Raw genomic sequence first — 15950 nt, 5'->3', positions numbered from 1 at the left:
GGGAGGTATGCAGAGTTCTATGGGGACAAATGTCAACTTAGCTGAATAGCCTTTATGTAACCAAAAGAGGTTAGCCATACATAATTCATTAGGAAGTTGGCAAAGGAACAAATCTAAAGATAGATTATTAGCTGGCAGCTTTTAAAATGAGCTTCAGAGGGACTGCAGCTTGGAGGTATTTATATTGGTGTAGCAGAGGGGACATATTTCATAAATCAATGAAGGGCATTAAGGTCCCAAAAGCATTCTTTTGAAAAGTATACTACTGGCTTAGGCTGAAAGAATACACTATCAATTGTCATCCAAATCATTAAAAAAAAAAAAAACCCTAAGGACTCTGCTTTCTGGAAAGAAATGGGCCACATTTTCTAGGCTAAATCAAGCCATTCGTTTCCCAAGTAGCAACTCCTAATCCAACTAAAAGTGCCAAATTGCCCTGGTGATGTGATTGTAGACTGAAACAGAGCTCCTTCACTGAATTATGAGGCAAGCTCTGAATGGGATAAAAAGCTCAATGCAGCAGAAGAGGGATCATTTCTCTTTCCTCCTGTTCCTTATCCAACTCACATCACTATTTTTCTTCTATGGAATATGTTGGTGTTTATGCTGTCAACTGTAAGAAAAGAGGTAATAGCCAGAAAAAATCAAAGGCACCAACACAGTAAGGACACCTCCTGCCTGGGACAAATGAAAAGAGCTGTCAAAGCAGTCCAGCATTTACCTCCACAGCAGTTCTACATGATCTCAACACTCCCGTTCCTGTGGCGTACATCTCCGCCAGGTAATAAATGGCAAGAGGCTGCCCACTCTGAGAGGCCAAGTAAAAATATTTGAAGGCCAGTTTATAATCCTTCCACACTCCAGAGCCAGCTGAAAATGAAAATATTTATGAGCCACATTTGTTTCATTAGTTGATATTATACTCTATGGATATAATGGTCATAGTGATGCCTGCTATCTTAAATAGGATGGGAAAAGAAAAACAATCAAATATCATGCTTCAAGGCTACTATGAGAGCAAAAAATATGGATGCTCATTTGGGCAACTAATAAAGTAGAACCGTTTATCTTATCTACTTTCTTGCTTTCAGTTTATAACCTCACCCACTGCCATCCGGCTTCCATTCCAGCCAGTCCAATACTTTTACCAACATTGTCACATTGATATATCCCAAGCATACTCAGTTTTTCTTCTTCTTCTTCTTTTGTTGTTGTTGTTGTTGTTAAAACTAGGCTTTTCATTGCATTTCACTAAAGTGCTGTTCGTTCATCGAGTCTTTCAAGAGGTCTCCACATTCTTTTTGTTCTTTTAATTCCCTTCTAGGATTCTATATCCTGTTCCTATGTATGACCATGCCTTTTCTTACCTCTTGGTGAGTACTTCCTCCTTTGCCTATTGAAAGATTAAATAGACTTTGCTAGAAAATCACGCAGACATCCAGGAGAACAACAGGTACAGAGAACAAAGGAAGGTTTATTGCTGGGAAAGGGGCTGGCAAGACCCCTTCTCACAAGGGAGAAGTGAGAAGAAGCCCCAGCTATTGTCTGAGGTGACCTATAGAACCTAGGAGGTTTAGGAGGGGCTAGAAGGGGCTAGGAGGCGGAGACCCTGGTGTGGACGCACCGGCCAGGGAGTTCATCATGGCTGACTAGGATTTATGGCTGCTATCTGAATAGTAAATAAGGGGTCCCTGCAGCTGCCTGGACCTGAAGGTCACTCTAAGGGGCTCTTGTTGCCTTATATGGTGGTAGCTGCCCCAGAGAAGTGCCATCCAAGGTAAAGGGAGTTGGAGGCTGATTATTTACTGATTATTTACTACATGGGCCTAGTGTTGCCTAGGAAGGGAGCATGCTAAGATGTGGAGAAGGGAAGAAGTGGACTAAGCTATGGGAAGGGAGCTCATTTTTTGCTAACACCTATCCTTTCAACAGATTACCACATTTTTGGTCATAGCTCATCTTTCCTTTCATACACATTTCCTTCCTTTCACAATTTCAGTTACTCTTAACTCACATTGATGTTGATGACTCCTATGTCCTCTCCAACGTTGACCTTTTCTTATGGGGTTTATGGTTACTTGTAGGTATGTGTGTGATACCACATTGGATATCATCTCAAACTTAACCTTGTCACAGATGAGCTTTTGACTTCGTGTTCCCCCTCCCCCAACTGATACCCTTTCCTCAAGTCTTCCTCAAACCTTCCTCAGCTTGCTGCATGAATGCTTCAGGCACTCACCTCAACCCTTTTATTTGTGATATAAAAGTAGCAGATTTACTAATGCATAAGTAAGTCTAAATAAAGCAGTAATATTTATAGTACCTACAGTAGTACATGAAGCCTAACTGGAACTGTGCATTAGGCCATCCTTTCTCTGCAGCTTTCTGAAAGTATTTAAGTGCTTCGGCATAATTCTGAAAGATAATTACATTCTATTATTCAAAGCTATATGTACAACTCCATGGTAACAATTATCTTCCACTTTTTAAGGAGAATAAAACCAGTGCCTCATAGGCTAATTAAAATAGCATCAGAAATAAAATATATTTTGTTTCATTATTACATTAGATTCTATTAAAATTAATTAACTCACATCCACTATAAATTATATATCTTCCACATTGATAGCAAATTTTGTTAGATATTAAGAGAAGGTCACTTAAAAGACAAACTAAGCTAAGAAGATAAATTTTTCTCTCAATAAAGTCCTCAAGGAACTGATATTTTGAAAGCTATGTAGAATCTATGATTCCGAAATACAATTAGGGTTTCTATTCTTGTCACAAGGCTTGTGATTCTTTGTCTCTTTAATGAAGATTTTACTAAATTATTTTATTCTCTATTACCAAATCTAATAATGTAGCCAAGCAGGCAATAGAGACTAATTCCTATAAGTTAATGCATGATAAATTTTACCTTATAAATTACTAGAAACATGTTGAAAGGATAGTAAAATTTTTTAACTTACCACAGGGATACCTTTTCCATGAAAGTGAAGGAGACCAAGGCCATAAAGACCAATTGCATTGCCCTAGAAGAATTTTTAAAATCCAAGTAAAATTTCAGAGAAAATTCATGATTAGGAAAATCACCACAAAATTATTCAGTATATTTGAAATGCACCCAGCAAGAGATTAATGAAGACATGTTAATCAAGCAGTCGGAAGGTTATTCTGACCTATCTAACTTGTCCTTTACTATCTTTATAACCTCCCTTAAATATGAAAGAGGGAAATGAAAGTCAAATGTTTACTCCATTCCGTACTACTTATTTAATACTTGCTTTTGGTGTGATTCTAAGAGTGGTACTGGGGTGAAAGATGAAAGGTGAATGAGAGGTATGATTGCGAAAAGTTTATAGGCCAGTGGGCCCTGAGCCATTTCAAATGTGTAGGTCACATTTCTTTGTCATGTTAAATGTGGTTAGTTGTGGAGTGAAATCCATTGAGAGCATTGTGGATATCTACAAGAGAGACACTGAACTGTGTGGTTGAGAGTAGGGAGCTGAAAAGAACTCTTAGCAGGGGGTAACATTTAAGCTTGGTTTCAAAAGGACAAATCAGTTTATCAGTGGGGGAAAGTCTATCTAGACAGTTCCTACCTACTTTAGTCAAGGAGGTAAATGACATAAATGGCCAAATGACATTTCAGGGACTCTGAATCTCAACCCAGCCACTATAGATAATAAAGCATTCTTGGAATGTTTCTTTATTCAGTTTTGACTACCTATAATATCACCAAAGTTTTCTTATCCATGTGGCTAAGTAATTATCATTTGTTTTCTGAATATATTCTCAATACTCTAAGAAGTGAATATTTAGTCTATGTAGTACTAGAAGATAATGCTTAATTAGCATATTCTCAAATATATTAATATTTAGCATATCAATCCTGGATGAAGAGTGAATCTTGTAAGTGACTTCCTAGCTAGACAACTCTTTTCTTTCCATCTCTCTCAAGTAATTTTCCCTCTGGAGACTGTGAAAAGCCAAGTCTTGGTCACTTAGCTTTCTTTTATCATGTTTATTTGATAGATTTATGGCATTTCTCTGTGATCTTGGAGAGGAGGGAAGGAAGAATGGTGTGGAAAATGTTGCCATAGCTGTGACAAATTGCTTTTCTTCTCTGAGAAGCCAGAGGCTCATTAGCTGTTTTAGTCTAAAAGTACCATGTTTAGAATTCCGGTGACCAACCCAGGTGTCTTCAGTACTACACTGATAACCTATGAATACATTAAGCAGATGATGGGGAAAGTAAAGGAGGTCAAGACAAAATAGAGCCTATCTTTCCAGTCTAAAGCCAGCAGCAGCTACTCAGCTACTTTGCTCCCCACGGTTTTTGGCACAAGGAGGGCTGTCCTATGTGGTCAGCTCTTGCTCTTTTCCAAGAAAAGCTAAATGTCTATATTCTTTCCTCCTCTGCCCACCCCCCCCCCCGCCCCAACTCCCATCAGTTGTCATGAGCTGCAAGGTTTAAGGGAGGCACATCTCATACAGTAGTGTGAAAACCCAACCTTTACACTTAGGAACCACAAAATAATAAGAATAGAGAAGCCCTCTTGTGCTATTAATACATGTAACAAGCAAACAAAGGAAATAAAAAAGGAGCTTAATGTTCAAATTCTGGTGTAAAGTTTACTGATTTTTTTTTTGTCTGAGACTGGGACTTGAACTTGGTATCTGATGCTTTTGCACATTGGCTAGTGTTCTACTACCTGAGCCATACATCCAACCTCAAGTTTACTGTTTTATTTCTTCTTTCTTTTCTTTTCCTATTTTTTTGTTATTATTAAGGTGATATACACAGAGGTTGCCATTTCATAAGTGAGGTAATGAGTACATTTCTTTTGTGGGCAATATCACTCCTTCTTTCGAAGTTTACTGATTTTTAAAAAACTTTTAATAACATGTAGGTTGCAAGGCTGGGTTCCTGTGGCTCACATGTGTAATCCTAGCTACTTAGGAGCCTGAGAGCTGAGAAAAGTGATCCAAAGCCAGCCCATGTAGGAAAGTCTATGAGACTTATCTCTAATTAAGCACCAAAAAAGCTGGGATTGGAGCTGTAGCTCAAGTGGAAGGGCTCAGGAACAACATCTAGACCTTGTTTCAATCCCCAGCGTGCCCACACGCGCGCGCACACACACACACACACACACACACACACAAAACAAAACAAACAAAAAACATGCATGTTGCCATGTTCTCATGTTACAATTTCCACATTAAGGCTGAATGCTTTCAATCAAGTTAACTGACATGAAGCTAGGGGGCAGATGACCATTTGTTTCACAAATATTTAATGTACCTACCTGGGTATGGACTAGGGGCTTGTCCTCCTGATGACCTCCAGACAATAGGAGAGAAACTAGAAGTAGAAAACTGCAGATTCCCAGGAGCAGAGAGAGAATATAAGGAAGGAAGAAATTCTAAGCCAAGAGGAATGGGGAGAGAAAGAGTACTGTACTTGGCTTTGGAGATAAGTAGGCCTTAGAATGGGGGACTCTGGGAAGAGTGGCTTTGACAAAAGTGCAGAGATGGGGGGATTGGCCTGACTTGTTCAGTCTGATATAGAGAACCAGAGTGTATGGTCCAGCATGGTACACTATAGACTCACTGCCAAATTACATGTTTATGAGTCAATAAAACAAAGGGATTGTAAAATCTATAGCTTAATGTCCTAGTCCAAATATATCTTTACAAATGGAAAAAGCAGTATTTTTTAAAGTAGTAAAACAAATTATCTAGGCAATGACCAAGAAGTATGTGATTGTACCCATGTATCAGAATAATTACATTCAGGGAAATTTTAGATTTCTCTCATAAAGAAAGGAAGCTGAGGTTTAGAACAGGAGCAAATTCAGATCACTGTTACTTACAAATTCCTAAATAGCTGGAGAGCAGAGTTAACTTACTCACCCAACTTCCTGGTATTATTCCCTTGGGCTGACAGATCAGTGTGATTTGCCATATTATAAGAGATCATTCTGTTACCTCTTTTTCAATCTGTTCTCCCTGGTTGTCCTTCTAATATAATGGGACTCCATTAAACTGTCTTGCTGAGCAACAATTTCGTAAAATTACAAGGGAGAGAAGTCCAGTACTAGCTTTCTCAGTAATTTACACCATAAGAACAGCAGCTACAAGCTGAGCTTCTCATCCTTTGTAAATAGGCTACTAAAGCAGTGCATATAGGCTTTTAAAAACTGAGAACAGTGAAGAATAATCTTGATTTAAACACATCTTTACTGTCGGCATTGCATTATAAAATTATAATGCAACGAAATGCGTCCTGCTATATGGGAATAGAACATTTACCAGGGCAACTTGCCAAGATTAAACTGATGGATGTTGGGATGAGAATGTATTTTATGATATGAGAGTTTCAGAGTAGGCTGGGCGCCCATTGCTCATGCCTGTAATCCTAACTACTCAGGAAGCTGAGATCTGAGGATTGTGGTTCAAAGCCAGACTGGGTATGAAAGTCCACGAAAATCTTATTCCAATAAACCACTCAGAAAAATGCAAAAGTGGTGTGTGGCTCAAGTAGTAGAGCACTAGCCTTGAACACAAAGAGGTTCAAAGACAGTGCCCAGTCCCCGAGTTCAAGTCCCAAGACTGGCAAAAACACTTTTTTTCAGAGTAAATCTACTGACCCTTGTCTGACAGATACCAGCCTCTGAACTTAGGAACAAAAGGCAAAGATTTCAACAATGGAGGCAAGTCATAGTTGTCCCTTGGTGTCTTGAGGGGACCAGCCCCAAGATTTCCAAAGTAGAGTGCCAAAATACTCCAGTCTCTTATGTAGAATGGCATAGGATATACATATAATCGATGTACATCCTCCTAACTATAGATAACTTATAATACCTAATATAATAGTGAATGCTGTATAAATAGCATTGCTCTATTTTGCTTAAGGAATAATAACAAAGCAAATCTGTATATATTTAGTACAGATACTGAAATAAGGATACTGGGTCTAAGTAATATCATTTTGTTCTCACAGCCATCTTGGTGTCTTGCTGGGTGATAGAGGCTTTCCACCCAGCTCTGAAATGCCTAGAGCTGAGATAGGCTGTTCTTTAAAATGCAGATGTCATTATGTTTGGCCCCAGGAAAGCTTTGCTATAGAGAATGCTTATCCTTGATTCTTTTCCTATATGGTTTGCTTTGCTTGCCCCCAAGTATTCCTCTATATGGTCTGCTTTTGTTGGGTTGGGTCTCCATCCCAAACATGGGGTATGTGTCTTTAAAAGCTTTGTGCAAGCTACATTTTGGGTTGTAGGTCTTTGAGACAGGAGTCCATCTGCAGTTGCTGGCTTTCTAATAAAGACTCCCAATTTAACATCTCAAGATTGAGGTTCTCTTGCTGGGTGCCTGTGGCTCACCCCTGTAATCCTAGCTATTCAGGAAGCTGAGGTCTGAAGATCACAGTTCAAAGCCAGCCTGGGCAAGAAAGTCCATGAGACTCTTATCTCAAAGTAACTGAATCTTCGAAGTCACTGTATCTCACTGATCTCAGACTTCAAACAATCACAGCTGATATACAAGGATTTCCTGTGTTTAGAGTTTTAAGTATTTCACAACATAAGGCACTTATTAACTCCTTAAATTCTGCCTGACGTGACACTATCCAGTAAATCTTACATTCCCATTTTATAGATAAAGAAGTGAAAACACAGAAAGGTCAACTAAGTCTATGGTCACACAATAAGTTGCAGAGCTAGAATTTAACTAGAATTTAACTCTGTCTCCACAGCAATCTATATCTATATCTATATCTTGCCCTGACCATCTAATTTGACAACTTCCTTCCTGGGCTAGAGGAGCTCTGGCTTTTGGGTAGGATACTACAGAGGAGAAAAATCGACATTTCTTGGTTTTGTTTGTCCTGAGCTTACTGTGGCTATTGATTGAGTTTTCCCTTCCTCTGTCCTCATCTATTTTAGTTTTTGTTCCTAGGCTAGATGGCTTCATCTACCGCACAGAGAAGACAGCTGAGCTTCTGTCTGGACTTCTGCCCGCCCCTGTGAGGGCAGCATAAGTCGCCATCCTTTCTTTATTATCAAGAAGGCAAGTCCTAGCTCTCTCACTCCAACCTAGTGTTTCATGTTCAAGGATATTTCTCCAGGATATAAAATTCCTACAGGCCCACTATCTGGACTTGGGATATTGAAGTTAATTCTTGAGTAGCAGTTACATGTAATAAAAACCAATTGGTGTGTGTTTGTGTGTATTTAGAGCAGTGATGTGAAGACATACCTTATCAGCTGCCATGGAAAAATATTTGAAGGCAGTAGCATTGTTTTGTGGTGCTGCCGCATTCCCTTCTAAATACATCTAGAGAAAAACAAATGAAAAGGACGTATAAACACAAGAATTTGATGGTATGAAAATAATTTAAAACTAGAGGTAACAAGCGGGAAACATGGTGAATGTAGCACTTCTCACCTAAGTATACATTGAAATACTTTTAAGTTATGTGAATTTTACCTCAGTTAAAAAATAAAACCCCATGAATTAAAAAAAAAAAACACAACTAAGGGTACCCTCTACTTCATATAGCTCAGAATGATCTTGTCCAAGAAATGGACCCCATTTGTTTTCTCATGTTTCCGGTGACTACATTATTTGATGTAGCACCTGTGAAAGCTGGGGTCTCACCCCCATGGTTACTAAGGCAACTTGATTGCAGAGGGTCAAGGGCAACACTGGAATGAGGAGAGAGTGGACTCAGAAGGACAGAGAGCATCTTTCTCTAAAGGCCTCAGAGGACATTATTTTAGAGGAGGCATAAGAAAAACCTTGGAAAGAACAGAGCTGTTTCTTTTCCCAGGAGTGTAAGGAAGAGACCCTTGGTTGGTCCGAGACCTGTATCAGTCTTCAATGATCAAATAACCTGGATTTCCTGTTCTGAGCTGGGGTGGTTCACGAGCTCATAGATTTACCTAGTAGAGGAGCCTGGGCCAGGTGCATTTTCTCTGTCTCTGTCTCTGTCTCTGTCTGTCTGTCTGTTTGTCTGTCTATCTGTCTATCTGTCTGTCTTTCTCTCTTTCTTTTTCATCTTTTTTTCCCCATGTTGGTCCTGAGGCTTGAATTCAGGGACTGGCCACTAGCTTTTTGGTGATTAATTGGAAATAAGATTCTCACGGACTTTCCTGCTTGAGCTGGCTTCTAACCATAATCCTTAGATCTCAGTCTTCTGAGTAGCTAGGATTACAGGTGTGAGCCACTGGCCCCTGGCTTCTTTCTTTCTTTTTAAAAAATTATACAAACGAGTTTCAATTCAACTTGCCAGTTTATCAGTACAATGCAGAGGTGCTTACAAGGTTGCTTTTGTGTCTCTGACCCAGCCTGATGCTATGTGGGACTTCTTCCAACTTGTCATCTCAAGAATATGACTCTACTGGGCACCAGTGGCTCATGCCTATAATCCTAGCTACTCAGGAAGCTGAGATATGAGGATTGCTGTCGGATGCTAGCCCAGGCAGGAAAGTCCATGAGACTCTTATCTCTAGTTAACTACCAGAAAACCAGAAGTGGTGCCATGGTCAAAGTGCTAGAGTGCTAGCCTTGAGTGAAAAAGCTCAGGAGCAGTACCTAGACCCTAAGTTCAAGCTCCACGACTAACAAAAAAAGAATACCATCCAGTTTGTACCAAATGCCTCTTGAGCTGCTACTATGAACCAGGCCTATGGACTTGTCATACCACATGCTGAATTCAATCAGCTGGTACCATTCTTAGGTGCTTCCTCTTCCTTCTTTTTTCCCTTGTTCTTTTTCTCCTTCCTTTCCTTTCCTCCCCCACCCTCTGTGTGTGTGTGTGTGTGTGTGTGTGTGTGTGTGTGTGTGTGTGTGTGTGAACTCAAGGCCTCAGATATGCTAAGCAAACAGCTCTGCCTTTGAGCTATATCCTTAGCCTATTAGGTCTTTAAGAAATGAAAAGTATTGATCAACTTAAACATGTACCTTTCCTATAAATGCCATGGCATTTGCACTCCCAGCCTTTGCTGCCTTTAAGAAATAGTATAATGCTTTCTGGAGAGAAAAAGAAAGAAATAGCATTATTGCCAGTCACAAGTTAATTCTATGAAATGACTTATTGAATCAAACTTTATTCTTTCAATATGCATTCAAAAATATCTACAAAATACCTACTTTGTTCAAGGCATGATTCCAAGTACTATTTAAACCAAAAACCTGAAGAGTGGGAGTATATGTATATTTACAGATCACACACACAATTTTAGAATGTGAACACTTATTTCTACCACTTGGATATGCAAGATAGACATAAGGATTTGTAGGGAGAGAGGAACCTTGGTTTCAGTTAAATAGCCTATTATTTTGAAACAGTGGGCTTCTCTGTTAACACTGTATATTTACTTTTACTACAGTTAGCAAAGTCCTAATGTTTATGTAACAGGGTAAGAACAAACACACCTGACTGCCCGGTGAAACCTGCAAAGAACTTTCAATTTCTTCTAAATAAAATAGGAGTTGGGCAAAACCTCTGACTTCATCTAATTTATAACACAAAGTCATATAACAAGTCTAAGATATGTAAGAGCTGACTTTGTCTCTTGCTGCTACATTGTCTAGGCCTCACCCTGATCTTCTAGAAAATCCATCAGAAACTAAATGGAGTAATAAAATAAGGATCAACTCCAGGAAGACAACTTGGAAACACTCTCCAAAGTTACACTTTAGGACAAAACTCTTTTGTTCTTTAAATTCTAAGCTAGGTTAACTGAAGAGGATTTACTACTCAAGGAGAAAATACAGTTTAAGGAAGGTATGTAGGTATGTAGATCTTTCATATGGGAATTCATCCCTGAAATGTTGCCCTCTTATTTGAAAGCCATTCCCGTGTTACTGAGGTCAGGCTGTCATGTGAACAATTACAAATTATATCATGCATCTATTTATCCATCTCTCCCATTCTTCATTTTTCTATTCTGAAAGTCTGCTCTATGCTTGTTGGTAGTATGTTATAGATGTATTATAGATGATTCACAGAGGAACAAGAAGATGGTTCCTACATTTGCTCTTTGACAATGGTGCTGAGGAGAAAGGAATATATGTTGATAACTATAAGACTGTAAGTGATAGGATAAAATGAATGCCCCAAAGAGAAGGGTATTAATTAACAGGAAATTAGAAATTATGATTAACAGGAAATTAATTAGAAATTATGACTGGTTTTCTTTTTACAATTTTTTTTTGCCAGTCCTGGGGCTGAGACTCAGGGCCTACGCTCTTTGCATGAGCTTCTTTTGCTCAAGGCCAGCACTCTACCACTTGAGCCACAATACCATGTGGGCCTTTTTCTGTTTACATGGTACTGAGGAATTGAACCCCAGGCTTCATGCATGCTAGGCAAGCACTCTACCACTAAGCCACATTCCCAGCCCATGCCTTGTTTTCTTTGGAGTGTTTATAGGACTTTTTTTCTTTTTTGAATACTCACAATGTCACCATCTTTGTAATATCTGATCTTGTTTAAGGACACTCAGAAACATGCAACCAATTCAAGTCCCAGAAGCTTCCTGATTGTAGTTCCCATACCCTTGACACTTGTTGTCCATGGTATAAAGAGGTAGGCTAAAGTGAGAGGCCTCACAAATGATGGAGATAAGTCATCAATCACAGAGATCAGTGCAAATCAGGGCAGTATCACAAGCAAGGGAACAGAGATGGGACTTTCAAGGCTGTGTCCAGGAAACTGAAATTAATTTAGTTACCAAAGCAGAATACCCAAAAGCTACAATGCAAAAAAGAGGAGCATTAGCTTTAAAAACTAGTCTAAGGAGTTTTATTTTAGTTGGAAGGAAACAGAAGCTGTTGCAGTTTTATGTACATTAGGGAGTCTCGAAGCTAAAATGTCTAGACCATTCTAAGTTTTAGTTGAATAGGAGAAAGTTACAACAGCAGTATATGATTTGCCAAGTTAGAGAACATTAATATGACAAAATAAAAACCCTCCTTCTGAATGTCTCACATTTACATACTCAGGGTAGTATTGTTGTAAATTTTTAAATATCTCTGTACACCAGAGCTGAATATGTCCCTTCCCTAGTGTGGTATTTATGCAACTTCCATTACATTCAGAGTTTTTTGTCCTCACTCAGATTCTTTTTGTCTGTACTTTCAGGGCATTCTGGCCTGTCTGTTATGGCAGTCTTCCACTGACTTGTGAGATTATTTTGGATTCTCTTCTACTTTAGCAGAGTTAAATGCTTAATATTAAGTATTCACATAATATTTCAAGAATGAATGAATGGATGGATGAATGTTTATGAATCAAAAAAGTGACCTGGATATTCATCTTTATTGGACCTTTCAGATCAAATTGTAGTTATTGAGAATAAAAATCAAGCATGTATTTATCCACCCATCTTTCATGTGGATGCAGTGCTACATTTCACTAAATCTAAGATATACAGTTCTCTTTCTCTTCTTCCCTCCTTCCTATCTCTCTTTTATTTGTGTCCATCCTAGGGCTTGAACTCAGAGCCCGGGTACTGCCCCGAAGCGCTTTTTGCTCAAGGCTAGAGCTGTATCACTTGAGTCATGAGCCACTGGTGCCAAGATTCCCCTCTCTCATTTTAAGCAGGATACTTGTAACTACCAATGACATGCTATAATGTAAGTTAATATTAGCAGTTTTTTTCTTTCTTAGTAGAACATTAAATAAAGGTAGCCTGTTCCATGCATTAAGGGAAGTTTTATTATTTTAACTCCCCCCCTCACATGAGTATGGTTTTTCATTGGTTTATGAAAATCCCAGTTTAATCAGTTTGTAATATGTCCTCTAAAATGACATGCCAAGAAAATGTATTATTCTAAAAACTCTTATGAGCACTTTCTTTTATCTTAGGCTCTGTAAATCATCCTGAAAAAATGGATGAGATTAGCTTTCATTTTAATTGGTGGCAGTGTAGATAAAGCAGTTGTCTTTATATATTAGATATTATTCCTCTTCTTCTATCAGGTATAGTTTAATTCTGCTTTATCCACTGTAATAAAGCAGTTGTCTTTGTATATTTGATATTATTCCTCTTCCTCTGTCAGGTTTCATTTAATTCTGCTTTATCCACTTTAATATTTATATACCCAAATATCCTGCCCTTTCCTAATCCAACTCATTCTGAGCCTGTATATATTTAGAAATGCAAATGAAATGAAAATTTATGTGTGTAGAAAATTCAAGATAATGTAATCAAGAAAAGCACATACAATACTTTTCAGTAATTAAGGAATTAGTCAGGGTTTGGGTAAAAATGTTGCCTGTAATGGCAATGCATGAGAGATTCACCCAGTGAGGAGAAGAGAAAAAGGCCAGATAGTTATTTCTGGATATTTTGGTATTTAATTTGCTGTGCAGAAAACTGCATCATCACATTTCACTTAAAAAAATTTTCAATTGGTCAAATGCTGATTTATTTCCGTTGTAAATTTCATTATATCCCTTTAAGATTCCCTGGAATGATACTATGTAACCCTTAAGTGTCCTGTAACGCTGGTATTTTATTATTAGTCTGATGACTAATATGATGTTTATAGTGAAGATTTCTAAAATTACCTTTTAATGGCAAACTGCAGAGTAAGAGTACAACATGGGAGAATAGGTCTATCTTGAATTGCTAGGATTTTGCTCTATTGGTGATTCTTATATGATCAGATAAAATATTGTCTTGGAGTTTACCACATCTTAAAAGAGCCTTATTTCTTTGGTGGACTGAAACAGCATATGATTGAAGTGGTGGTTTCTGGCTACAAAGCAATATATAATGTTTACCATGCTAGCATATGTTCGTTCAAAGACTCTTACTGAGAACCTGGGATGTGCCAGGTACTCATAAACAAGACACATAGTAGTGAGCATGAGAGACTAGGGCATCCAATGCATTGTGGGGATACAGACAATAAAGACAATAATGTGGGGAGTTACAATATCCTCCCTGAGGGGTGAGATCTAAAAGATGAAGGCTAGATCTGGATCACATCCTTTCCTTTTCCCTTTTCCCTGTGGTCTGTGCTGCCACATAGATAGCAATGGTAACTTGTAAACAGTGACCTCAGTAGACCTGCTTCGTCCACCATGAGAAACTGACTTCTCCATCTCTTCATTCTTCCTGGCCTGTGATGATTTTTGGCCAAAACAATGTGACAGAAGTGACTTGGAGTGCTCAGCTGGACCTCAAGACTCCCTTTGATTGCCATGTATAAAACTAGGCTGCTTGGCTGGAGGAAGAGATGCTCCAGTCATCCTACTTGTCACAAATCATTCCATCACCAATGCCCTCACAAACTAGATTGCTTTGGCAAATGCTCCATTTAAGTGCAGATGAATGAGCAAACCTAACTAGGCTTCATTGAGCCTGGCCCAGACCCTGTTCAGCAGAGCCTTCCCAATATTGTTGACATGCCCAAACCAGGAAATCAAGTGGCTATTGCTTCAAGTCATCTAAACTAGGAAATGGTTAGTTGTGTAGACTAAACTAATCACAAGCCAATCCATTTGACATTTTTTGACTGTAGTCTCAGGACAACTTCTTTAAGTTGAGGGAAGCAGAAAGGACCAGCTTGAGATTGCCTCAAACATTGTTCCAGAATTAAAATTGTTTTCTTGAGATATCTGGACGAGAGGAGCAAGAGCCCTAACCCACTATCAAATCGTTATAGATGAAAGGGCCCTGATTGATCATGCTCTTGCTTGTTGGTTTTTTATAAACAAGGAGGCAGATTTTAGAGCCTGTATGGAAGGGTGAGGCTGAAAGGAAATACAGTTTAATAGAAAGAGCACAAGTTTGAATGCTGAATACTGGAGTTCAAATTCTAATTCCTAACTTACTTCTCAGTTATGGCTCTTGAAGCAATTTACCTTACCTCTAATAGCCTCTGCTTCTCGTTTTGGAAACACTTACCATGAAACCTCTGCAAATGAGCGTCTGGAACCTGACTGGCTGGGGACCTAGTGATGCCCAGCAATGCCTAAGCATTGCCATGAACATCCCTGAAACCCTTCACTACCACCCTGGCTAGTCCTTCGCCCTAATCCAAGGTACCTCTGGAAGCTCCTCTGGTGTTCATAGCGAGTAGGGCTGATTGGAAGTACCAGACTTGGAGGAGGTATCATATTGTACCAAGATTGGCATGTCATCCATACAGCTCATGTTTGGGTGCTTTGACACCCAATCAAATGAAGACCCCTTAGCAGGTTAATTTCTAACACTGAAATAATATTAATTTGGAAATTCTCATTTAAGAAGATCATCTCATATGATTAGTGATTTTTTTAACTACCTAAAAACCTTCAGTTGAGCTATCTTGAGCTGCATATGCTTATTGAAATTGCTCCTTATTTCTAATCACACTTTATGAAATTAACTTTAGCATTTACTTGATGTTTTCTCTATCTCACATAAAACAGAAAACTGGATACCACAGAAATATTCATAAGATAAAATCAAATGAAAAATATTAACAGGTCACTTTTTTATGCAACAGCCCTATAAAGTTTCCATCACTGTCATTGGGATTTTGTTGAAACAGAGTTTGTGTTCTTTGAGACAATGAGCTTCTAGAACATGATAGGAACTGCAAAATCATCTTTTAAAAGGAAACTCAGGGAGCCAGACACGGAAGGCTTACACCTATAATCCTAGCTACTTGGAAGGCTAAGGATCAGTGTTCAAAGCCAGTCCAAGTATACAACTCTAAGAGACTCATATCTCCACTTAACCAGCAAAAGGCTAGAAGTAGTTCTGTGGCTCAAATGGTAGAGCGACAGCCTTGAGGAAGAAAGCTTAGCAAGAGCTTTGAAGCCTTGAGTTCAAGCTCCTGTTATACCAGCACAAAAATTAAAAGAACCCTAGAGATAACCCCTGGTCTGTAGTGACGAGACCCTTGAACCCACAATTAGAATCTACATAAAAGTTTATCCT

General features: G+C 38.7%; 1 protein-coding gene and 1 pseudogene across 5 annotated transcripts in view; both read right to left on the bottom strand.

Moving 5' to 3' along the window:
* The window catches only part of Sel1l2 (SEL1L2 adaptor subunit of SYVN1 ubiquitin ligase), a 79607-nt gene that overhangs the window by 14953 nt on the left and 48704 nt on the right, over positions 1-15950 (bottom strand). For all 5 annotated transcript variants that reach the window (XM_070007686.1, XM_070007688.1, XM_070007687.1 and 2 more), the window contains 5 exons: positions 9970-10038; positions 8263-8340; positions 2970-3032; positions 2328-2415; positions 722-870 (listed from right to left, as the gene is read on the bottom strand). In XM_070007686.1, coding sequence (XP_069863787.1) covers positions 722-870; positions 2328-2415; positions 2970-3032; positions 8263-8340; positions 9970-10038 — 447 coding nt within the window. The remainder of the gene's footprint in view (positions 1-721; positions 871-2327; positions 2416-2969; positions 3033-8262; positions 8341-9969; positions 10039-15950) is intronic.
* Positions 4449-4541, bottom strand: LOC138817407 (small nucleolar RNA U13; annotated as a pseudogene).

Source organism: Dipodomys merriami, unplaced genomic scaffold (genome assembly GCF_024711535.1).
Source record: "Dipodomys merriami isolate MVZ:Mamm:240054 unplaced genomic scaffold, mDipMer1.0.p SCAF_7, whole genome shotgun sequence".
Taxonomy (NCBI): Eukaryota; Metazoa; Chordata; class Mammalia; order Rodentia; family Heteromyidae; genus Dipodomys; species Dipodomys merriami.
Note: the sequence above shows the minus strand (reverse complement) of the source record. Positions and strands in the feature narration are given on the sequence as shown.